Below are 26450 nucleotides of genomic sequence, written 5' to 3' on the forward strand. Positions count from 1 at the left end.
GTAATAAATCAAATTCATCAGGATGGGGGGTCTGGGAAGCTCCATTCTCCATGATCAGGTCACCGGGTGGTGCACAAAGCTTAATTCGCCTTAATAGGATTACCTGTCACAAGCTGGGATGCCCAGGCGGCATCTCAGCTCGTGACACTATTCTCAGCGAGTGGGAACACACTATTTGCTGCTATGTTTGTCATCGCTGTTTGCTTTCATAAGATTTTGCAAATCTAGTGCATTTAATTACCAGCGATCAGACCATCTATGGGGTGATGTGTTAAAAATTTAAATGGTGTAAAGGTAATCGAGTGCAATGGGGCTGCTGGATAAACTGTCGGGCTGGCTGGGCCTGAGGAAGAAAGAGGTCAACGTTTTGTGTTTGGGCCTGGACAACAGTGGCAAAACCACTATCATCAACCAACTGAAGCCAACTAATGTGAGTACATGACACTGGGCTTCACTGTGAGTGCAATTTTACTGTTTGTTAAAAAGCTTATTGTGAAACTGAAGAGTCCCACCATGTGTGTACACAGATTTGTTATATACCCATAAATCTTTCCTAATACCATGATAAATGGGGTAAATATTATGAGAAGGCCTGTCAAAATCTCCTTTATTTCACTGCAATCATTGGCTGATTGCTTGTTTTCAGCATTCGAATCATTTAGGCCCATTGTCAGAAGAGTGGAAACATGTTAGTCAGGTAAAGCCCATACCATACTTACCTTATTCCATTTCCTTTTTGACATACTTTTGCCATTACTTGTCTGTTTTTGTGTGTTTGTGCTTGCACGTATGTCTGTGTGCATGTTTGCGTGTGTGGGTGCATGCAGACGCAGGCACAAGAAATAGTCCCAACAATTGGCTTCAACATTGAAAAGTTCAAGAGTTCAAGGTAGAATACTATAGACATTTGTCATGTGTTTTTGCTTGTTTTTTGGCTAGTTTATAGAAATAAAAGTAAAAATGGCTAATGCAGCATTAAGTATGATCCTCAACTGATCTCCTTCTCTCTCCCTCTGCGTACAGCCTGTCTTTCACAGTGTTTGACATGTCTGGGCAGAGCAGATACAGAAACCTGTGGGAGCATTACTACAAGTATGAGACACGCAATATGTGCATCGCTCATCATATACTGAAACAAAATATTTGTGTGACTGTGTCTCAATTATAATGTCTTCTCTCGTCGTCCTCAGAGAAAGCCATGCCATCATATTTGTCATTGACAGTGGTGACAAACTGAGAATGGTTGTTGCCAAAGAGGAGCTAGATACTCTTCTCAACCATGAAGGTACAAAACACCTGGATTCTGTTTTTTTTTTTTTTTTTTGTTTTTTTTTGTTTAGATGACACATTGTGAGTACAGTTTTTGGTCTATCCAGGTCGATATGTGTACAGTATCTGTAGGATACAGTTTACCAACATATATGGCATCAAAGTTGGACTATTACTATAATACATCCGGTTCAGGATTCACATTGTCCATCTGTGTACTAATGAAGACAAAACAATCTTCTATACAATCTTCTCTCTGTAAATTTGTATCAAGTAATATTTGTATCAGATTTAACTTGTGAATTCATGTTATTTTCTTGGCATCATTCAACACTGCCAGAAATTACATTCCTTGAGAACAAGTGCAAATCTTAATGTATTTAAATATAGAAAGTACAATTACTGTTTAAAGATATGAAATATCCAGTGCTACCACCCCTTAACTGCACTCATTAACAATAAATATTTGATTATTTTTATCTAGCTGTTGGCTGATAACTCACTAGTCTGTCTTATTTTCCAGATATCCGCAGCAAAAAGATACCAGTATTGTTTTTTGCTAACAAGATGGATCTGCGGGATGCCATGTCTTCTGTCAAGGTCTCACAGATGTTGTGTTTGGAGAATATCAAAGACAAACCCTGGCACATCTGGTAATTTATCTCTCTAATGACTGCCAGTATTTAGCTCTTTATTTCCTCTGTTTACTCACTTTACAGTGCTCTAGTCACACATGCAGGCCTACAAGTATTGCTGTGATATTCATGTGATCATGCTATTGTAAAATATTCACCCTGATAACATGACACTTAGCAAAAGCAGAGAAAGTGTACAACCTTCAGAGGCAGTGTAATTTGTTAGAGGAATCACTCATGTATTAGGCAACGCTGAAGGAAGAGGACTCGGATTTAATTGACTGACCTCTGCCAAACCCTGTCAGCTCCGCATCCGCAGCATTTTGTGCTTCCAGATTTACAGCTTAAAGTCTTAAACAGCGGCAGAAAATTAATCAGATATGTTTACTCTCTGGTTACTTCCTGGGTCCCCTTCCAAACTCAGTTTACCATATTGGTCCTTTTCTGTTAATCATAGGTTAAACATTATTGGGAGCAACACGCAGTTATTCAAAAGTCCGACTCTTTTATATGCACGTGTTTTCCACCCTGTTTACTGATTAGACAGATGGAAGGCGGATGGATTAACAGCTAGACGGCTTTAAACATTCCAGGCCCAAGAAAAGTCGTGAGAAAGTGAGCGTGTGCCACAAGTAGATTTAACTCCTCGACATCTTATGTTTTCAGTGCCAGCAATGCTATCCAGGGAGAGGGCCTACAGGAAGGGCTGGACTGGCTACAAGGTAACATGTCTGTTCAGTAAATTTAATAAAACTGTCATACTTAGGTCAAAGGAGAAAAGAAGGCTAAGAATTTCAATATCAATGTTCAAATGCTGTCAGCATCCTGTCCACCACTCTTATTAAGATATGTCTTTTTTTTTCCATACTCATAGAACAAATTGCACAGTGAGTATCATCCTGCTGTCTCATGTCCACATGTGAAGTGGTTGTGGTGGTAGATTGTATCTCAACATCTCTCTGGATGGGATTTAAAATCACGGGAGGCCAAATGAGTGGACTGTATTTAAAACGAAGGAGAGAAAAAAAAATAATGTAATATTAAAATCACTTAACCGCCTCTACAAAAATTAATCCCATCCAAATGGGGCTTTGGTGGTACATACTGTAGATTTTTCAGCTGTTTTTTACCATCGCTTGTTCAATTTGAATATAAAGTTTATGTGCTGTAGACATGTCCTGAGGTTATAAACCATGAAACTCACTCAAATTCTTATATGTGTGGCCACAAAGATCAGATGTGTTTTTCAATTCATGAAATGTTTTTTTTTCCCTCTTTACCAGATCGTATCAAAACAATGAACACATGAGTGACTGACAAGCTTGTGACCATGAACGCATTGTGGATGTGGTAAACTGGATCTCGCTCACCCAGTGGAGTACCAATTATACTTGATGTTGGAGGCCTTAAACTTCAATGTCAAATAGCCTAGTACTTCCTGTGCGTGCTGCAAATTTAACACATTTCTTTAAAAAAACATAAACACTGAAATAAAAATCTGCTAGAGTATAACAGTATAATTTGTATATGACCACTGTTTAAATTTTAAGCTTAAAGCTCCCAGTAGTACTAGCCTGTACATCACTAAAACAAATGTGAATGCAGTCTGAATCTAATACTGAATTTAAAACTGAACTTATAATACCATCACTGTATACATTAATATTTAAACACTTTTATCTGAAACTGTTTGTTTTTTATTCCATGACACATGCTTTACTAATTTCATCAACTTATCTTTTTTTTTTTGAAAATGCTGTCAATGCTAAACACTGTACTGCCTGAAGGATATTAAAACTCACGTTATTTGCTGAGTGCATGTTGTTTCTGTTTTTATAAGAGGTTAACCACAAAGATATAAAAAGATATGTAAATGAAAACCAATTAGAATTCAATATACCAATTTAATAAATTATACAATAACACACATTTACACAGAGAAGTTCAATGTGAATAAATAAATGGTGCCAATAAATAGTTACTGTTAATGAAAATAAATATTTAATACTGTTAATAAAGATTAACATCCGAGATGGTTTAAGGAGAACTTTGAGAGAAATGTGTCTAAATAACTATATTTGCTTAAAGTAATTAAAACATTTCTATTTTCATCCAGCAAATGCAATGTAGTTAATAGTATACAGTGAACTGTCAACCAAAGTCATCAACAGATTTCTCCAAACTTTCAAAACTACAACACTTACCATGTTCAATTCTCACTACTGTCGTAAAGGTCTGTCCCTCTCTCACTCTTTTTAACTCCCTTCATTATGGTCATTTGTTTCTTCCTCCTCTCCTCCACATGTTGTCACTTTCAGTCTGCATCATTCCTATTTCAGGAACATGTGGAGGAATTTAGTGTGGAAGTGAGCACTGGAGTCCAGGAGGATACACAGGTTCTGGAAAGTCTCCCTGTCTTCAAGGCGGTTCCCTAGAACGCATTATAATGGAATTATTGACCTTTTTATATAGATTTTCGTATGTGGCAGTTAAAAAGAAACAGTCTGAGAAGGGAATATTGCTTTGTGGTTGAACTGCTCACAGCTCACAGATACATGAAACATGTGGCGAGGGTCACAAGTGGGCACTGTGTAGCTGTAAAAGGTCACTAGCCAAAAGGGTTGTGAGTCAGTGCTCTACAGAATACAAACTTCATAAGTACGTGTTCAGTATGTGGGTATGTGTGAGAGTGACAGGAATTCCAATAGTTTAATGATTTCCATTTTTTTTAAATGCTGTTCCCCAACTTTATGTCACTCACTCTGAGACAAAACCCAGCAGGTCTTAAAACAGGTTGACTTGTTCATATATCCATATTAGCACAGAGTTTAACATTTTAATGAATGGGACTCTCCGCTTGCATTATTAGCCATTAGCACGGGCAAAAATTAAAGGATGGGTGCAATCAGAGGCAAATCAATGTTCACTCAAGGCGGCAAAATTGAGACAAAAACACATCCACTTGAGCTGAAGATGTTTTCAGGAAAATAAAGAAAAATAAGGAGTAAATGCCATCTGTCTGAGCTGTCACACGCATACATACACACACAGCCACCCATCAACACACAAACTTTCAAAACAAACTGTTCCACACTGCAGGCAAAATCATTTTCTCTGCTGTGGCTCAACCATGCTTACACCTGAATACAGCTGAATGTACAGCATGTGCGTTGTATCCATACAGCACATAATATATTCATTTACAATTGTACATCGCACCATCGCTAAATCCCATTCGCTGAATCCCCAAACGTACCATTTTAAGATCCTATTATGATTGCAGTATCAAAGTATTGTGGTCTTAAATTACTCGGTAAAAAGAACCAGTGTCCTGGTTCATGGTATCTATCCCAACGCTGCAACTTGCCTGCTACAGAAAACTCAAAGCACTCCCTGGTGAGTTCTGAAAACATGTTCTCCAGTTGTCGGATGAAGCAGAACCTTTCAGGAGCCGTGCTGAAGACCCTGCAGATCTGCTGTACCAATTTCACCGCCCACCTCATGTGACAGCCATCCTTCTCACACACCTAAGAATGAAGCCATACCAAACAGCAAATTGAACTAATAGGCCTTTTACAAAGCACAAATTCTGTCACTGCTTTAATTAATAAAACAGCTTTTATTGTAAAATATACAGTTTTTTGACAATGATTAACTGACATGGCTCAACGTGACCGCAAGTCAAAATGAACAAGATCAATTAGTCAAGAAACTTTCAATCTAAATCAGAGAAAAAAAAGTATGTAGTAAAATCAGGCTGGAAGAAACAACTAAACACGTTTTTAATTGAGAGTAAGGCACCCCTATGAGGAGGTAACAGAGGCACTAATCAAAAATCTGCACCACGGACAGCACAAGTGGCTCTTGAAGCTAGGTTAATTGAGACAGATAACAATTAGGTATACTGAGACTGCTGTAATGAAAGAGTCCAGCATGTGTCCCTGCCTCCTGCCTAGTGCATGCTGGGACAGTCTCCAGCCACAAGCTTGAACATAAATGTGCAGGCATGGCAAAATGAGTCACAATGACCAGTGATGGCTCATTCTATTCCTGGATTCACACTTATCCTGAATCTATGTTTACTCTATTATTAATTAACTGTAAAAAATGCAATGTAGTCAAACTACATTGCATTAAATCAGAAAAAGACAATGCTGGCCAATATCTGATTTTGAATTAAAAGCCAGTCGTGGCCCAGTATACCTGACTAACCCAAATGAGACTCTATGCGGGTGACAGTAAAATAACTAGTGCTCTCACCAGTAAGATGTAGACGATGAGTCTGGAGATCTCAAGGAGTTGTCCATTGAGAGCCTTCCTGGCCAGGACAGTGTAGCAGAGGCTGCTGCCACACAGCACCAAGAGACGAGCCACGTTCTCCATGTGCCACGGCTGGGGAATGGCTGGACAATGGTGAAGAGGACAACTGAGTCTATCGAACAGTTCATATAATCAACAATATAAATCTTCACATCAATTTAGTATATTGAAATGTTTAAATGTGGTTTAGATTTGACATAATGACATTAGCTGAAGATATGAAACCTGTACCTGAAGATCACCAAGCCAACTAATTCATATTATATTATTAATGAAGACATCTTTTCCTTATGGACTCCTGTATTTTTGTCTGATGTCACACTGGAGTTCATAGACTATGTCTGTCTGGTGGTCTGCAATATGAAAATTATGATACCAATGAGCTCCTCCAGGATTGCCAGCCTCGAATCAGATGTCAGGCCTTTGCCAAACAGCATGAGGATGGCCCTCGCCAGGTCCCACAGAGCGCCGTGAGGCAGCGCCCTGTCCACCAGATCCTGCCAACTAAGAGTGCCTGCAAGCAGAATGAAACTCAACCATTTAATTTCTATGCTTTGATCCTTACTATGTGTGGTTGCTAAGCTAAGCTAAGCATTGTACATTTTAATCAAAATTCAATGTATCTGAAAAGCCAAAATGGTAGCAGTCGATTTTTTCGCTGATGAGAAATCTGGTGCAGTGCACAATTTATTTCAGGGTAATACTCACCACTACTTTACAATTCATGAACTACATTGCAAAGAGAAAACTAGCAAAGGACAATAACAGTCTGATCATGTTCTCAGGGTGTGAGTGTAGACAAAACGTCCTCCTCAGCAAAACAAAAATCAGACCAATAAATATGTTCTCATAAAGTCAAATAAACACAAATCTCACAAACTGATTTTATTAACTGTTATGTGTAAACGTTATCTTACCCTCAGGCAGCAGGGGTCCATAGAGGATTAACAGTAAGTGTGCCTGGTTGACCATGGGCCAAGGCTTCAGGAGTTGGGTTAGCCAGAACAGATACTCCGGCTGGTTCAGCCATGGGTCCAACAGAACCTGACGGCAGAAAAGACGGAGCTGCAGCTCCTGATGCAACCTCACCCCTAACAACAGACAATCAAACAAGCAAATACATTTTTCATCCAGCAAATGCAATGTAGTTAATAGTCATCACGCCTCTTGAGACTTTGACAAAGCTCACTCTCTTCTCTGTTGTGATTTTGTAACCACTCAGATTTAAACTAACTCAGATAATCATGCACATCACAACGTCCACCTCCATGGAGCTGAGCCAGGCAGAGTGAAATGAATTACCCACGAGGCTTAAAAACCGGACATAGCGGGTTTGAAAGAGAGAAGTCCTCTAAATTCTACATTCAGCAGCATTTTCAGCAGACACTGAAACACACACCTGGTTTTGCAGTGATAACTGCCTCAATTTTTTGCAGCAGGTTTGTGAGGTCACACAGGAAGTTGAACACTCTGTGGCACTCCATCTCATCCCACCCGGCAATTATTGTCTGTAGAGGAATCAACATAGCATGACTAAATATTTTTATTTCATAACTTCATTATTTCATATTTCACTGCTAAAATGTTTTTTGAGCACTGAGATGAGACATGAAGGTAAGCCAAGGATGAGTCATAATGAGTCTAAGCCTCTCCAAACATAATATATTCAGTGTTTCGGCCTGAAGTTACTTCTTTTCAGGGTTTTCAGGTGTGTTAGGTAACAACATTTCATAAAGGAGTGATTGAGAGTGTGTGCTGTGTTATGCCATTTAAAATCTAGATGTAAAGAAACACAGTGTGCATCCACAAATGCCAGTAAGAACGTTTCAATTCTATGAAAAAAAGTCTTCGCTATTAAAAAAACATTTCATTTTATGTCTTTATCTGTGCCTGATGCTCTTTAGCAGGTCACTTCACTAGGCTGTAACTACAGGGTGTGAATGGTTGTTACAATACATTATCTTTTTTTTTAAGTGGAGAGAAGAGGAGGATGTCTTCACACCTCATTAAGTCATTGTTATATAAGTTATATTGTTTATCCACTCTCAGCTGTATCTGATTTGTTATTCCCTTTAATTACTTTCAAGGATCAATTTATTGCACAATCTCCAGTCCTTATATGAGTCCCTCACCTGGAGGAAGACACCATAGCTGCAAAAGCCAGTGGAGTCTGGAACTAGACATTGCTCCAACATGAAGCAGGGCATCTGAAGCAGATCAATAGCACAACTTTGTGAGATTATTGTGTCTGTTCAATACAATCTGTCACCATCTGAAAGCATTAGGCCGGAACAGACATACCATAATGTAGGCATGTGCAACAGTCACATTCCATATATTGTAATAAGGCAAATTATTACAATGAAAACTGGTCAATTTACTTTTCCATGAGTCTTAAAGATAAACAGTGGAGTCTATTTGATAAATAAAACCATCTGGTACAATAACTGTGTTTGCACACACATTCTGCCTGTGCAGCAAATGACCAGTTACAGTCATTAACAGATTAGTGTGCTAAAATGCATCCTGTATGGATTTTTGCAACTAACATTAAAAGTACTGAAGAAGAAATTTTCTGAAAGGAAAACTGCACATTTGTTTTTTAAAGATGATGTGAAGCAAAAATATGTCATAGTCTTTCTGTCCAGCTGAAACAGATAAAAGCTGCATAACATATCTGATGAAGTGTACAGCTTTTAAGAATTACTGCAAACTGTATTGAAAAATCGTAATATTTTATTGTTTGTCCTGACTAAATGTGCAAAATTAACTTTTAAACTTGAAAACCAGAGAGCATATTCCTGTGCTCTCTGGCTCTGTTCATCAATCTTATCAAATGAAAAGAGACTAAAACAGTTAACACATCACAATATTCTGTTATTGCTTAACATCTCACCTGCCCCTTTCTTACCCGTGAAAACTTGCTAAAGATAAACTTTAACCTCTCCTTTGTTGGCAGCAACAGGGTACATCTCTTGAATAATAAACCTGAGACAGTCGACACAAAAGCAGATTATCACATTAAAAATAACAAATTCTGGTCTCTCCTATCGCTTCACAGAGTAGCTTATCCCCCTTTCCGTGTAGTGATCATACAAAACAAAACTCTGAGCAAAATACACACTCTTGCTTACCCAGGTTTCTGTAGTATCCAATATTGGGTCTCCGCTCAAGGCAGGTGGAGTGGTGAAAGCTTTGGATTATCGTTTTATTCTGCCAGGCCAGGGTGGAGATGTAGCCCATGACACTTCTAGAGATTTCTTTGGACACCATGCTAAACACACTGATCTCCAGCACTGACAAAAACAAACATTTACATTCACTAAATACTGCGTTTGTCTCAGTGAAGTTACTACTGTGTAACACTGAAAGTTAGTTAATAGCTTGTTTGAGCTTAAGTTGTAATTCAAATAAGTTTTTAAAAAAATCTGTGAAATATTATGACTTGAAAAGTATTGTTATCTTTACTGAATTGTCTAAAAGTCTCCTAAAAGCATAGGTTTAACTGAAGAGATGGATATGTTCTTTGATACAAACATGTAAAACATTTTGTTTAGTCTGCTGAGTGTGCTGTATATGCAATGCAAAACTCAATATTCTGAAATATTTATTCATCATTTCTAAATTAACATAAATATGTTTGCTGTTACCATTAATTAATGTACAACATTTTACATGGGATTTAAAAAAATATCATTCTGGCAAAATTCATATTTAACTGGCTAGTCTGGCTGTCTGAACTACTTTTCATTGAGGAATGTGTTGAATTCAGTTTCAGACACTCTGAGGGGTATATACTGTTGAGAGGTAATGTTACAAGGCTAGCCAGGTACACTTGCCCGACAGTTGATCCAGGATCATGTGAAACACCTCTAATGGGAGCCTGTGAAAGAAGCTGGTGGGGGTGATACACTGGCTGCGGGTCATGATGGTTCTGGCTGGAGGAAGAGTCCTCTTGTACGGCTTGGACTTTAGCACCAGTGTGTTCTTCCCAACATGTCTGGAGGCTTTCTTCATCCTTACCATCACTACTGAGTTGACTGTATTCAAAAAACATGAAGCAAATTTGACTCTGAAGCTAACCTAGCTAAAACTTAGTCCCACTCTTCTATGCTAACCTAGCCAGAGTTAGGTAAACTGAGCTAATGCTAGGTAAGTTACGACTTTATAAACGTTTCCCTTTATGCAGTCACAGACAGAATCACATAGTACGAATACAAGCGAATTTTAAAAATAGCTTACCAATACTTATACGCAGTTAAAGTCGGCTATAAAGGTCAAGTCAGCTGTGTGTTAGCTTGCTTTAGCCCTCTTTGATGCCCGGGTCACAATGGCGCGAAATAAACAACTGTGCTTCACCAGCGGTAAACTGAAGTCTCCAAATGAGGAAGTAACTTTCGCTTGTTTCGTCTTTGCGGTAAGAAAACAAGAAACGTATTAAAATAGTTTAAAAAGTATCCATAAAATACAGTGTTATAAGCAAAATATAAAGTATTCTAAATTTCTATTAAGTGATATTAAAAGCAAAGTTAAGCTAAGTGTGAAACAATATTCAACGTGTTCAGTTTATGATGGGCAGCATTAGTTTAGAAGGTCATATCATACACAGTAATATTTAATAAGCTCTATGGAAGTAATTGGTGAAAAATATTGAATTTGCCAAGTAATGTGAAACTTAAACCTTCAGACAAATGAAGTAGACCAAAGAGTGTTTGAGTATTTTCCTCTGAGTGCATAATCCCATAATAAAAGTACATAATTGACTTAGTGATATAGTTATGTATCCGCTTTGCTTTTTTTTTCTTTACCAGCCGAAACCTGAGCAGAGGTCTAGCCATAATGACCATAACACTGGTGTGGGTGTGCACGAACTTAAAGTCAAGCTAGTTAGTGTTGAGTGTTAAAAAGGGGTGGTGAAAAAAACGATTATTGATTAATCGCGATTATATTACGGATGATAATGAGTCGATTATTAAATTTCCAAAGATCGATTTTTTTTTCCAGCTCCTGGCTGTCATACAGAACTTAACCGCAAGGCGGAGCTGTTGAGTAACAGTCATAAGAAAACACCCTGTAACACAGCCAGCGAGCGAGCTTACGATCCTAGCGAGACCAGAGGCGTGTGAAATGGACGAAGAAAAACTATTAAACGACAACCAACCAATCCATCCAGCTCCATCTGGGCTAAAAGCGAGCGTGTGTATGCATTTTGGTTTTCATGGCAGGAGTTTTAAACACGTCAACAGGACGTATACGTTGTCTGCAAACTTTGCCGCACTAAGCTAAAGTACTGTGGCAATACCAGCAGCATGAGGGCTTCAGGTTCGAAACCCGGTCTGAGCCCTTCTGCGCGGAGTTTGCATGTTCTCCCTGAGCCTGTATGGGAAATTGGACCGATTAACCACCCCTGGTGTGAAAGACAGATGTCAGCTTTTCAGACCTCTGAACATCTAGAAAGGCTCTGAAAAAGGAAGGCCTGTACTACACTCTCAACATGGTTGTGTTACCCTCCAGCAGTGTGTGCAACCAACCAGCTATGCTCAGCTGCTAATCACAGGATTATTCTGCTTAACTAAGACTATTAAGTGTTCCACATTCAAATGGCGTCTCCCACAGGCAGACCTTGGCGAGGATCATCCCTTCACTATAGGGCTTCTACACAGGGCTGAATACTACACGAGGGACCCAGGGGAAGGGCCAGGAAAATGCTCTTGTATACCAACAGGATGTCATGGTGGGTTGGGGCACAGAGGGAGAGAGAGTTAAGAACCGCTAAGCAAGAGGATGGATTTAGAAGATGAACCCAGGATAAAACTGCAGTTTTGAATGACCTCTCCTGGCTTGCCATACGGTATGTACCACATTACTGTCAAGTACAGTTTGGCTGCCAGCTTTGCAGTGTTGCTTCAGCGTAAAATCTCTGACGGCTGATTTCAGTTATGAAAATAAAGGATTTTCTTAAAGGTGATAGGCTGATTTATGACTGTCTTTTTTTCAGTGTTTATTATCCACAAATCTGGAGATGCAGAGAGCTGAATTGTTGAGACTAAAACAGCACAACCACTGAGGACAATATCTCTTCTGTCTGTCTCTGCTCTGCCTCCAGTAGTTGACATCCGCCCTGTTTAACTGTCTGGAGCAACAAGCCAGCAGCAGGACTGTGTCTCGTGTCATCTCTGACATGACGTTGACACTGACAGGGATAATGCTGATGATGATATCTGGCCAGTCACATGTTTGACTGTCCTGCAGCTCACACATATTTTATTTGTCTGTTAAAGCAGAAACAGAAGGAGCTGGTCAGTGTGGAATCAGTTCCAGTGACCCTATTTATCTGGAGCTTCTCCAAATACGTCTCTGTCACTTAAGACGAGTGTGCCGTCTGGACACCTGTGACCATGGCTCTGTAGTCCTCATGCAACCTTGCTGGTGAGTATTCAAATGCAGAGAGTTTTTACTAAGTATTAAAAATGTGAAAGGTTAAGCAGCAGTCCTTGCACAGTGTTGCATACTGTAGAAATTGCAGTTGCCATTTGCTTAAAATAAGGTGTTTTTCACAGTTATTTGTGACTAAATAGCCTAATTTGGGGGCAAACAAAAGGGAAACAAGATGCTTGTCACCACTTTGCTTTTGTTCCTATTGCTTACTTGTTGTGCCTTCTGTGTAGTCAATCATTAAGTAAGCACAATGAGGCTTGTATCTCTGATATTTAAGTGGCCCCAACAGCACCAGGTCTAACACTGAACAATAATCAGGCTTTATAAACAGCCTCTGTTCTCCGAGGAAGTCAAAACAATGGGTCTTTATTAGGACAGTTTGTTTTCTCCGGTTTTAAATTTAAAGTCAGTCTCTTTCATTTTTGTGAGCACAATGAGCAGTTTTGAATTTGAGGAGTATCATTTGTCCTTTTATTGAACACAATATATTTTTCAGAGACTTGGGTTGTCATTGTTCTAAAAGTTGTCTGCTCATTATTCAAGATCTTCTCACCCAGAGAACAGTCTGTTCAAAACATTGAGAAGGAACAAAAGTAAATGCTTAACTACCAACAGGTTTCACCTTTTCTTACTGTGAGGGAGGGGATCTTTACTCATGATGTTGAGCTGGTGCGGGGGCAGTTGTGGAACTTTTACCGCTACATGTGTAAAACTGAAGTGCCAGATGATCTCAGGTCACAGATTAAAATGGACATAATAGAATTTGGCCAGTTATTACAACAATAGTTACTACTATCCCTTGTTGTCACAGTTATGGGCCCAGCTCTGTGATCAAGTCACTCAGTCCCTCTTTCACAAATACCCTGCAGAGCTGTGAAAAAATTTCAAAGTTAGTGGTTTACAACAGCACTCTCAGCTCGGGCGGTTTCTGTAAATGTTTAATTTCCTCTCTCCTTTCCTGAGGGGTGGCGGAGAGCTTAACAAATAGACTGCTGTGGTTTGCCCTCCAGAGGAGAGCGTTAAACAGGTGAAGCTGAACACTGCTCTCATTAGTTACAGATGCAGTCATCTGCCACTCACAAGAGACCGATGCCAGAATACTGAAAGTTTCCACAGCTTTTTGTGCCTGTACTCCTGAGACACTGGAGGGATGGCTCAGACTCTGTGACTGGATGTTAGCTCAGTGGAATTTACTGTACTGCTGGGGACTATTCAGATAACAGGAGGAATCCAGCCACATCTTCAGCCTGGGGGACTGTAGTTTTTCTCTAAAAGTACTTGTTTTTTCATGTGATGACTTGATACATATATTTAAAGTTGTTTCTTTGTGTTGATTTTCTCTGAATTCTGAGCCTAATGAGTAGCATACATACCTATGAGACATCCAGATGCTATTCATTGTCTCCTAGTGTGTGTATGTGCTCCTCAGCTGTGACTGTAACTTTGTACTTTGCAGTTTGAGCATCTGTCCGAGTGAACCAATCATGGCCAGCATGGCAGTTCAGCTCCTTGGCTTCTTCTTAGGGCTGTTGGGCTTAGCAGGAACTGTAGTTGCAACTCTGCTCCCCCACTGGCGCAGCACAGCGTATGTGGGATCTAACATCATCACAGCCACAGCCTACATGAAAGGCCTGTGGATGGAGTGTGTGTGGCACAGCACTGGCATTTACCAGTGTGAGCTGTACAGATCTCTACTGGCATTGCCACGCGACCTGCAGGTACTACGCATACATGTTTGTTTAAAGTAACTTAAAGTACTGCATGTTATTTACTGTATGTTAACATAAGATAAGCTGAAATGACAAAAAATTGCTAGCTATATATATTTTGATATCTGATTCATCATTTCAGACATTCTCCACTTTTCCACCTGGGAAGTTATAATGGCAGTTTTTAAACCGTTGCCTTACGTTTCATAGACAAAACGGTTATTCAGATTAATTGATGAAATAATCAGCAGATTAATCTATAATGAAAATAAATATAAGCTGTAGCCCATATGATGAGTTCATTCTATTTTAGATGGTGTTGCAAGGACCAATAAAGTAAAGGTCAAGTATTTGAGCCAATCCAAGGGAATTACTTATATGTATAAACTGGGATATATCTCAATAAGAGGTTAGGATCAAAACTCTGACTATTCTGGGCAAATTATTTATTGGTTTATTAAATAACCAGTGGTGATTGATTGGCAAGTACTATTACTGCTACATGACAGAATGCAGTTTATGGCTACAGGCTGTGAGAGTACAACTTTAATCCTTGACATTGGTTTTACTTCCTTATTGTTTGTGGTCCCACAGACTGCACTGTTGTATGTGTAAAGATAATCATTACATTACATAAAAATATTGCAGAAAGGAAATACTTTGTTTTATAAATCATAAGGCCTATGCCTGAACAAATACATATTATATATGTTTGCTAAAGATTTATTCACTGTGAAAAAGTGCTGTCAACACCAATAACAAATACAAAACAAATGGAAATCCATTGCATTTAACCAGGTTTTACAGCTTGTCTCTTCTCCTCCACATTAGGCAGCCCGGGCACTCATGGTGCTCTCCTGCATCACCTCAGTTCTGGCATCTCTGGTGTCCGTGATGGGGATGAAGTGTACCCGCTTTGCCCGTGGCTCTTTGATCAAGTCTCCGCTGGCGATGAGTGGCGGGATTTGTTTCCTCTGTGCCGGTCTACTCTGCTTGGTCACCGTGTCCTGGACCACAAACGATGTCATAATGGATTTCTACGACCCCTTCCTCCCCAGTGGGTTGAAATATGAGATCGGACTGGCCGTGTACCTCGGTTACGCCTCGGCCTGCCTCAGTCTGAGCGGAGGACTGGTGCTGTGCTGGAGCAGCAGCCGTGGCAGGTCACCGAGTCCCCCTCAGATGCAGAGGAATCAACCATCATCACCTCCCCCTGCCTTCAACCACATATATCCCCCTGCTCCACTCTACAAACCCCCTGAGGCCCTGAAGGACAATCATGCTCCCTCACTTTGCTCCCTTTCCAGCAGTGGCTATAGGCTCAACAACTACGTCTAAAACTGAAGGAGACACTAACACGATAATTGTGAGGACAAGGCGTGTGTATGAATGAAAAAGATACTGCATGATCCAACAGTCAACCAAAGACTTCTCCTACTAATTTATAATATTTTTACAAGGATTTTTGCCTCTTCAATACCCATAGATACCCAAGCTAGAGAAGGGAAAAGGAAGGACCAGTACCTCACATTACCCTATTTGAACAATTATCAGTTGCTTCATTTGAAAGGATAAAGGACATCACAGCTTGACAAGCTCCCAGACTTTCCCCAGCCATCAGCGTAACCAGATCTGAGGTCACACTGATGTGGTTTCCAGGCAAAATAGGCAACCATGGCATGTGTGTGTGTGTGTGTGTGTGTGTGTGTGTGTGTGTGTGTGTGTGTGTGTGTGTGTGTGTGTGTGTGTGTGTGTGTGTGTGTGTGTGTGTGTGTGTGTAGGAGAACTGAGAACTAAAACCTGCTGACCCTGCTGCTGTTTACCTGAAGGACCAGAAGGTGGCAACATATTCCTGCAAATAGTAAAAACACACACTGCAAAAATCAGTTTTCACATTCTAACTCAGAAACACTCATGTTAATGGAGATCCAGATGTTCTGTCACTTCCTTATTGGAGCCAACATTTCAGTTGGGATTAACTCTTCTTTTTTTACACAAACCCACTGTATTTAATGTCTATATTCATTGTCTTTAAATCATTTTAATGCCAATGAACATATACAAGTAATGTAGGTTTCTAATCATGTAAAAATACTTCATAAATACTCATAAATTGTTTTCATTGGCCTTTTTCAGAGCAGACATTTTTCCTAGTTCCAGTAGCAGCGCAGCTAATGACTAATCAGCCTGGTTGATGGCCATTAACAGGATTTACTCCACCTGTTTTTTTCCTGCAGTGACAAGTCAGAAAAAGGAAAGAGGCCTCGTGAATTTGGGAGGATGTGTCTTGTTTCTGATTCAATTTAACAGACTTGAGTAAAACTCAGAGTGGCCACTAGATGGCGACAAATGTCTTTTGGCTTTAAGTCAGACCTGTTAGACTACATCATTTGGTAGATATAGTATAGGTTGTCTACTGGTTGACATTTAGCACTATTAAGAGCAGCACTGAGACACAGTCTGAGTCGTTAAGCCATATGTGAAATGATTATCACTTTGTGGATGCTGAATACAAAGTTATTTGTGACTCCTCTGAGGAGCTTTCCAGGCTGTCTGCCCATAACTACCTGTAACACTGTGGACAGTTTCTGTGGCTTATTTGTTAGAAAATCCTCCAATTAGAGCTGCCCTCTGTCTGGCTGCCTGCCAACCACACAGACACTAAATTAAAGGACCTGTCACAAATCAAGTAAGCCACTTTTCCTGTTTCCAGCAGTCAGACTAGTCAAAACGGCTTTGTTTACATCAAGGAGCTAAATGACTATATATTGCTGGTAAAGAATGAAAAAATGAATTTAGTTTGGAATTTATGAAGGAAAAATGCTTTATACATTTTCATATGGGAACTCTTTACTTATAACTGTATGAATCTGCTCTAGAAAAGGGAGTAAAATGTAATTTCATTTTAAAATGGGACATAAATGGCAACATGCCACAAACTAAACTGTTCAATGAGTAGAACCACTGCTTCGCTTCTTAAAGCCTGAATGTTGGAATGTTGGAAGTGAGTGGAATCGATGAGGCGAAGTGAATTTTCTACTTTTGAAAGGAGTGAAATGTCTCCGTTGTGGGCCCTTAGATTTCACATTTCAGCACCATGGACAGCGGACTGAACTCTCCAGGGACACCTCCTCCATGATCCTGTGTTTAAAGTAATGCACTGTATGTAGCAGGATGTAGTAGGATGGTGTGAGTTTAGGGATTTTCGGTTGTAGTTTGGAGTCAGGCTATAAGAGGTAACATGCTTTACAAGGTAAAATACATAGCACAAATGTCCAAATATTGTCTCTCACGTGGGGAGTGTATTAAAAGTGGCCAAAATGTCACCCTCCTTCCTTATGACTTATGTCTATGTATATAGGAGGATGTTGCAGTTTTGATGTTTAAATGCGGAGTAATGTAAAGGCGTCATAGTTACATGCGTAAGGTGGCTCATAAAATGAAAAAGTAATCCTAAGCAGGCCACACGTCCCCCACCCATTACCACCACACAGCCGGCGTTTGCAGAAGAAGCGCGACGCTTTAATCGTGGCACAGGCGGGGACCTGCGTAAGATCGTAAATCAGGCCTGAAATGTAACCTGGCAAAGTAAAGGTTTCATCCATTGCCAATATGATATTATGATATTGGAAAGCTTTTCCGGGAGAGGTCGTGCGTCACGCCACTCTCTATTAGGTGCTATTTTCGTCCTGCCCTGGAAGACATTCATCCACCATCTACCCACCCTGACAGCACCCAATAAGCCCACCACTCCCATTCATCTCCACCCCTCCGCCCACCTCCACCCTCCCTCCTCTCCCTCGCTCTTTCCATCTCCCTCTCTCCCTCTCTCTCTCTCTCTCTCTCTCTCTCTCTCTGACGAGCACTGGTGACTTAAAAAACAACACAGGGAAATCGTGTTGGCTCGTCCAAGAGGATTACTTTGTGGTACCTTAACATTTTACCAACAAAAATCATCTTTGGCACTTTTTTTTTTCTTCTTGTAGAGGCCCTGCTCCTGTCATCTATTTAGACCTGTTTCTCAGAAGGAGAGGTAAGATAATTAAGAGGTAAGATAATTAGTTTCTGAAATTACCTTCTTTAACTAATATGAGTTGGCTGAATGTAACTGCATTTGACCAAAGTGACAGATGCTGATTTAAAGAGAGATCAATAATGCATCACCGGCCTCTTGGAACCATGGTGTCAGCGCCACGGGGAGCTGCAAACCTCAGGTTTGGTTGTAGTGATGCAGCACATTGGAGTCTGAAGCCTCACCCATGTGTTTTTAGCCCTGGTTTGTTTAATAGTTCGCAGTTTTTTTTTGACGGTGCGTCACCTTTGGGAAGAATTAATGGACTTTTACGCACGACGAAACTATAGAAAACAAACGTGTGTCGGTCCAGATTTTTTTTATATCATGTTAAGCTGCACTGTAGCCTAAACACTTTTTTTTTCCAGAATAAAGTGAACATTAGCAAACAATTTGCGCGTAATCTGGCACAATAATTGGAGTTAGCGTTGCAATTATAGTTCGACGGAAAAGCGTGCGTAAAATATATCCAACTGTCTGTAAAGCTGGAAAACAAAGGCATCACTAATAATCTGTGAACAATGATCAATACTGATCATTACTAGGTCTAGTTTTGTATTTTTTTGGTTCATATCTTCTGATCTGATGACACACGATGGTGCACTGATGGTTCCTCTTCCTCTGCTAGGTGCGTCAGATGGATACGGTAAGGTCTTCATAGCTTTCACTGAAAACAGGATCATTTGTTGTTGTGGTACTGAGCGAAGATCAAAGAGAGAATTACACCAAAATTACATACAATTACAATAAAAAAGAGGCTTCCAGTACCAGATGGTAGTTTGTCTGATTACTGAGTAAAACACAAGGTCGGAATGTAGTCAGTACAAATATTTTTTGGTTGCATGTTATTTTGGATGTTGGGACTTTATCACACTTTCGTTGAAATAATCGAGTGGAGACTACAAACAGACATTATCTTGACATGTAATACAAAGGTTTTTTCAGCCCATGGTATGCGATGCTGTTGTGGTTGTTTTCTATAAAACTGGATCTGATCATTTGTTACGTTTTCTCCTATAGTGATTCCACTTTTGTGGTTTGAATTGCATCCGCTTCAGTCTGGCAAGTCCTTTGGTTTAAGAGTGTTAATGTAACTTTAATAATCAGGGAATGCTAAAACAGTCAAAACTGTTAAACAAGCGTGAGGCATGAGACATTCAAATGTGAATTACTTTTCATTCTCTCAGTGGAAAGCACAGGGCATCGGCTGGCTACATGCAATATAACTGCACACCTTAAACTAAGTGCAGAGTAAATTCTGTAGCTTGTAAGAATTTGCTCGCGTCAAATAAATTGTTCAGCTGTATTTTAAAGTTGATCGTTGGGTTTAGTCAAGCGCTATGTACCATGCATGGGAGAACTGTAATTATAATATGTCTGTCTGCCTTTTAATAGACTCGATAAAGATACAAGGTGAGGCTTCTGTGGAAAATCTTTTATTTCAGATAAAAAAAAACTAAAACCGAAATCAGAAAAAAATCTTTCTGATGTCTTCCTTTATTTTATTTTATTTTATTTTATTTATTTGTTTATTTTTTTTCTTAAAAGCTCTCTCCATGAGATTCCAGTCCTCCGCGCGTAATAGCACTTGATCTCGGCGGGAGGAAGCGCACGTAGGGAAGATGACCATCCACGCCGAGGGTCTCGTGGCTATCGTGGTCTTCTATGTCCTGATCCTGTTCGTGGGAATTTGGGCCGCATGGAAGAATAAGAACTCTGGAGTTGGCGATGGCGGAGAACGGAGCGAGAGTATCATGGTCGGGGGAAGGGACATCGGATTGTTTGTTGGTGGATTTACAATGACCGGTGAGTTGGTTGTCTGCGGGAAGTCTTTGGTGCTCACAGTGAACCGTGTGCGCTTTCTGTCACATTTTGGATGTGATGTGAGGTCAGAAAAAGACAATAAATTTCATGGACTCTGTCTTTTTACAGTGTTTGTGCAACGTCATTTGCAACTAGTCATTCATAAAAGTATTTTTTCCTTGGTTTCAGCCACTTGGGTGGGTGGGGGCTACATCAATGGGACAGCAGAATATGTCTACCTGCCAGACTACGGCCTGGCTTGGGCACAGGCTCCCTTTGGTTATGCTCTCAGCCTGGTAGTAGGTAAGAACCAGTTTCTTTAATTATACTGTACAAATCAAGTGTGAATAAAGAACCGTGTGCAGTAACAATGCAGGAGTTGCTGAAAACTAGAAGTACTTACTTCATAAAGAACACTGACTTCCATTCATTTGACATTGTTATGGTAGGCAGGAAGAGGGAAGCTGTAGTGCATCAACTAAAGATATACAGAGATCTCTAGGGATTGCCATATTCCACCAGATACATACTTTTTGTCGAGTCAGCAATGCTATCCAATTTTATTGATTTTGATTTTATAAAATACTCTTTCTAAAATCATGTATCATGCTTTTTTTCTGCCTTATCTTAATGTCTGACATCATTCAGGTGGCCTTTTCTTTGCCAAACCCATGCGATCACGTGGATACGTCACCATGCTGGATCCCTTCCAGCAGCTGTATGGAAAAAGGATGGGGGGCCTGCTCTTCATCCCTGCACTCATGGGAGAAATCTTTTGGTCAGCAGCCATTTTATCGGCCCTGGGTAAGTGATCTCCGGATGGGATCTCTTCATTGTCATCACATCCGTGGCTAAACTTTGCTTTAAATGCCCGAAATGTCTGAACTCACAATGCGCAGCATTTCAAGTTCACTGTTACTCCGAGTGCATCTGCTGAACTGAATGTATTGCCCTGCAGGTGCCACTTTGAGTGTGATCGTGGACATAAACATCAATATGTCTGTGGTGATCTCAGCTCTGATAGCAATCTTCTACACACTTGTTGGAGGACTCTACTCTGTCGCATACACAGATGTGGTCCAGCTTTTCTGTATCTTCTTGGGCTTGGTGAGTGTCACTGTGAGATTAACATCTAGCCCAGCCAGGGACTGTAGAGGTGAAAATGAATGACTCACTGCCATAGAGCATTTTTCTTCTTTTTCATTTCTAAGCTAAAATCATGAAGCTGTCATTAACCAATATTTCATGCTAATCACTGCAGTGTTTTTAACCACTTCCATTCCAAAAACTTGGATTTTGGATCCAATGTTAGACATATTAAAATCACTGAATATTTGTGGAAACCATGCCTGATATTTCCATTCTCATACCTTCCTCTCCATCAGTGGATCAGCGTGCCTTTTGCCCTGTCCAATCCTGCCGTCTCGGACATCAGCGTTTCAGCCAAGGAAGCAATCTACCAGTCACCCTGGCTGGGGAAGATTGATCCTGACGACAAATGGCTCTGGGCTGACAACTTCTGTTTGCTGGTAAGCCATAACTTTTATCAGAAGATTCATCAAGAGACAGTATATCACTGTAAAGTAAATTACATACTCATTCTGATTCTTCTTAAACTGTCAAGTGCTGAAAGCAGGGGGTTTAAATGAAGTATTGAAGGCAGTTTAGGCACAGGGCATTTTAAGTTGTTTTTTTTTTCAGTAGTTTAGATACAGGCTTCTTCTAAGTGTGAATAACAAGTTATGAGTATTATTTAGACAAACTCAAAGCATAGTTTCAGAAGAGATTTGTCACATTTGTTTTACAGCACTAAGATTAAGTTTCAGAGCTGTGTCGGTGGCGGTCTAGCTGACTGTTATGCATTGGTTTGGTGTCTGTATTTACTATGGTGTTTCTGTTTCTAGATGTTGGGGGGGATTCCCTGGCAGGTCTATTTTCAACGGGTTCTTTCTGCCTCTTCAGCTACCTATGCCCAGGTCCTTTCCTTCCTCGCCGCCTTCGGCTGCTTGGTCATGGCCGTCCCCTCGGTCCTCATAGGAGCTATAGGGGCCTCCACTGGTAAATACGCACACATGCACACACATTGGGAGTTTGCTGGACTTATGCTTCTGCTATTTATATTTGTTGTAATAGGTTTTAACAGTGATGCAGTTTTTTATTTCCAGAGTTAATGACCAGCTGTTAAATCAGATGAACACAAACATGTCAGACACTGATCCGTGAATTATGTGTATACACACAGACACACACACTGATAAAGCAGTTAATGAAACATCACAAGACGATCGAGACATCCAGGAATCTGATCCTTTATTCAAATAGGGAAGTGTGATCAAAGGGAACGCAATGCGTTCCTGGGTTGTTTACACCCCAGCAGCCTTTTTTTCAGATGTGTAAATACAGATGCATACAGTGTCTGGAGGGTAAACAACAGCAGACGGATCCTGTCACGACGGGCAAAGGAGAGAGCCATCAGACCATGCTGATTTAGTGAATATTACATCTGAAGAGGAGCTAATTAATCCGGTCCATCTGAGGCTGTTTCATGTATAACCGGCACTAATCAACTGCTGCTTGTGAATATCCAGGGGAAGAAGGGAAAGACACAGACTGACACAGACAGAGTACAGTTGTGTACCTCTGGAGGATGAAGAGTAGAATGAAAAAACAGGCAGAAAGATAGAAAGATGTCAGAGGGTTCAAAGGCAAAGGAGAGATAAGAGAATAAATTGTGTCCACTAAATTTGAGGACTAGAACAATGTGTGAAAACGTCCTTGCAGGTATATATTCTTAAACCTTTGAGTTTTGTATTACTTTAAAAAACAGTCAGTCAAACTTTGATATGGATCGTGGCTTATTGAATGCTGGCTTAATGAGGCACTGGCCACTGATGAGTATTTTAAATCAGTTTTTTACATTTTTAAATATTATCTTTTTAATTCACAAATTTTCCAGTTTTCTGTTTTCTTTAGAAAAATAATTTGCCTGCAGTACATCCATGCTGTCTTCTGTATTTAATCAGCCTTCAAAATATCTCATTAAAATAAATGGCTTGCTGCAGACATTAATTATTATTAATGAAATGATTATTAATCAGATTTACCATTAAAATGCAATTAAAGTACATCATGTATTATTTAACACCGATGCATATTTTCTACTTTGAAGCTGCCTGTTGGACCATTGACAAACCACTATATTAACCAGTTTATATTACATGGATGTCATATATTCAAGGAGTATCCTTAATTTCTGATTTTCCTCTTATTAGCATGACTTTTTCCCCATGTTCTGGCAAGCAGCAAGTGGCAAGGTTGCCAAAATTCAAATTACATTGATAATCTGTGCTGTATTTTAGCACATAGACATTTAAAGCCCTTTTATTTTTCAGGTACTAAAAAAAGGTGTATCCACAGGGAGCATTGTAAGAAGGTCTCAAAGTTTGAAAAACTAAGGGATTAGTACAAAAATTGTAACATACTAATCAGTCCACTTAAAATTCCACAGGTTGGCCAGGAACATTTTTTTAATCTCAACATAGGACCACTGAGTACAGCCTCTACAACTTGACTTTAACAAGTCACAGTGTTGTTTTGTGTTCAGTATTGGTAATAAGTACTCAACCAAATATTGGTACTTTAAAGAAAAGAACTGATTGCCATAATAAGAGGTGTTAAAATAAGCCTTGGCATTTCCATATGCCTCTTTCAGACTGGAACCAAACCACTTATGGGTCCCTCCCTCCAAAGGATAAGGAAGAATCAGACATGATCCTTCCCATAGTGCTTCAGCACCTCTGCCCACCCTACATCTCCTTCTTTGGTCTGGGGGCAGTGTCGGCTGCCGTCATGTCATCAGCTGACTCATCTATTCTCTCAGCCAGCTCCATGTTTGCCAGGAACATCTATCAGCTCGCCTTTCGGCAGTCGGTGAGAGCGCAAACAAAAATGCCAACACACCTATGCACAGTTTGAGCATCAGTCAACTAATCAGTAAATCAATATTAGTTTCATCCTACTGGTTTACAAATATGTTAAATGTTGAAAACAAAAAAAAAACCCCACAATATTACTAATTAGTTACTCTACATACCGAATCTACAAAACCAGACCCCAGACTTTCAGACATGTTCAAACAGACAAGCTCAGATTCAGAAGGACTGAAAAATAAAAAATAAAAAATTTGATGGTTGTGGTTTACATATAATCTATTAATGTCTTACTACCTATTTTGCTGTTAGCCACGCTAGCAGAGATGGCAGTGTTGTTCAATAGGTCTGTCTAAAATCTCAACATTTTCTGGATGGATTGCCATGAAATCCTGGAACCGTCTAACCCTTGTGTTAATTTGAATTCTCATGTCACACCTACCCATTCTCAAATCTGTCCCTGACAGATTTCATTCTTTAATCTTCACTCTCTTATCTCTTTCTTCCGTCCTCCAGGCCTCAGATCGCGAGATTGTTTGGGTGATGCGCTTCACCATCTTTGTATTCGGCGCTCTTGCCACTGCTATGGCTTTGTTAACAGGATCAGTATATGGCTTGTGGTACCTGAGCTCCGATCTGGTCTATGTCATCATCTTTCCCCAACTTCTCAGTGTGTTATTCATCAAGGGCACCAATACCTATGGTTCTGTGGCTGGCTATATCTTTGGTCTTTTGCTGCGCATTGGTGGAGGAGAGCCCTACCTCAAACTCCCTCCCTTTATCTACTACCCTGGCTGGGTGACCCAGGAGAGGATACACCACCTCACTGGTAAAGCAGAGTATTTTGTCCAGCAGAGGTTCCCATTCAAGTCTGTGTCCATGGTGGCATCCTTCTTAGCAAATGTGGCCTTTTCTTACCTGACAAAATACCTATTTGAAAGTGGTATGCTGTCACACAAGTACGACTTCTTGGATGCCGTGGTGTCCAAGCACAGCAAGGAGATTATGGACAAGGCTACGCTGGTGAGCAACCACGACAACATCATTCTTTCAGAGATGGCACCTGTCACACAGGGCCTTGGTGCATCACTGGCTGGAACATTCACCAACACTGAGATCCTCAGTGATGATGGGGCATCCAGTCCAGAGGCTTTTCACAATGAAAACTAAACAACAAAGGCACAAAGGAAACTAGACCCAAGGAATTTGAAGAAGAAGGAATAGTCAAAGAGGCATCGACATTCTTCAGGAAACTTGCTACTGCCACACTGGAAGCTGAATCAACAGAAATTTGCTGTGGCTTCCAAGAGACTCCACAAGTTTGTTTTATGCTGATGACATGGTGCCTCCTTCTTTTTTGAGATTCCTTGCCTAGAAACAGGAACTTGACTTTCAATCAGCTGTGTTAGGCATACCATACTCATTCCTGTGTTTTTATCATGACTGTGAATCGAAAACCATGACAACCATTTTAATTTAAGTGCTGCTACAGTGATTGGAGGAACTTTCAATGGACATACAGTAAGCCTATGTGAGAAAATCTACAAGGGTTTGCAGTGAGTCATGAGAATAGTGCAATATCTAACCAAGGAATTGTGTCTGTGTCCACATAGCAGTGCTTATGTGTTGACATACAGGCATATATGTACACCTGCTGACAGTGGCATCACTGAGTTTTAAACTTGAGTTTTAAGTTTGCGTAGAGTAAATTTATTAATAGAGCAATAATATTTTTAGGATCTATGTTGTACAGATAGATACATTACATTTGCAGGCAGGTTACAGTCATTGTTTTTAACTTGAAGACCAGTAGCTTTTTTGCAGATTTTATGTTGTATGTTCACCTTGCTCTTAATCCTCCTGTTGTACTAGCTCATTAAGTGTCAAATTAAGAACCTCATACCACAGTGATATTCGCAAACCCCGAACTCACCAAGCAGAAGGTTGATAATGGATGATTCTGCAAAATTCTAAATTATGTTCAGTCTCAAAAAATTTTTAACTTTCACTGCCAACATTTTTTTAAATTAATTATTCCTACGCTATCCACATGTTGCGCCTAAATATGGTTGTGGCATAATTGTAATTAAACCTACCGTAATTAATTCTTGGGCCACTTGGGGTCAGTGCAAAAAGCTGTTTAAACAACACTGAGCTTATAAGGTTGGTATAATAAACATGTTAGCAAAGTGTAGCTTGTTTACACCTGCAGTAGATATGGAGCAACATTAGCATTCATTCAAAATCATGTTTGTGTCCGCCTGAAGAATGTAAC

General features: G+C 40.0%; 4 protein-coding genes across 4 annotated transcripts; 3 read left to right on the top strand and 1 right to left on the bottom strand.

The window, feature by feature from the left end:
* Positions 1-307: 307 nt before the first annotated feature.
* On the top strand, positions 308-3213 carry LOC121194605 (ADP-ribosylation factor-like protein 6). The gene is made up of 7 exons (XM_041057557.1): positions 308-430; positions 828-889; positions 1024-1092; positions 1191-1285; positions 1793-1922; positions 2571-2626; positions 3188-3213. The coding sequence occupies exons 1-7, from the start codon at positions 308-310 to the stop codon at positions 3211-3213; spliced, it is 561 nt and encodes a 186-aa protein (XP_040913491.1).
* Positions 3214-4234: 1021 nt separating this feature from the next.
* Positions 4235-10250, bottom strand: LOC121194604 (F-box only protein 47-like). Its single transcript, XM_041057556.1, has 10 exons — positions 10064-10250; positions 9359-9520; positions 9136-9212; positions 8357-8431; positions 7624-7732; positions 7142-7315; positions 6601-6738; positions 6165-6307; positions 5272-5431; positions 4235-4335 (listed from the first exon to the last, which is right to left on the bottom strand). Exons 1-10 carry the CDS (start codon positions 10248-10250, stop codon positions 4235-4237), a joined length of 1326 nt encoding a protein of 441 aa, XP_040913490.1.
* A 3896-nt stretch (positions 10251-14146) lies between these two features.
* LOC121194664 (claudin-14-like) lies at positions 14147-15709 on the top strand. Its single transcript, XM_041057634.1, has 2 exons — positions 14147-14380; positions 15203-15709. Exons 1-2 carry the CDS (start codon positions 14147-14149, stop codon positions 15707-15709), a joined length of 741 nt encoding a protein of 246 aa, XP_040913568.1.
* Positions 15710-20065: 4356 nt separating this feature from the next.
* LOC121194486 (high-affinity choline transporter 1-like) lies at positions 20066-25345 on the top strand. The gene is made up of 8 exons (XM_041057397.1): positions 20066-20249; positions 20436-20549; positions 20895-21050; positions 21205-21353; positions 21632-21775; positions 22151-22304; positions 23959-24176; positions 24692-25345. The coding sequence occupies exons 1-8, from the start codon at positions 20066-20068 to the stop codon at positions 25343-25345; spliced, it is 1773 nt and encodes a 590-aa protein (XP_040913331.1).
* The last annotated feature ends 1105 nt before the right edge of the window (positions 25346-26450 follow it).

Source organism: Toxotes jaculatrix, chromosome 15 (assembly GCF_017976425.1).
Source record: "Toxotes jaculatrix isolate fToxJac2 chromosome 15, fToxJac2.pri, whole genome shotgun sequence".
Taxonomy (NCBI): Eukaryota; Metazoa; Chordata; class Actinopteri; family Toxotidae; genus Toxotes; species Toxotes jaculatrix.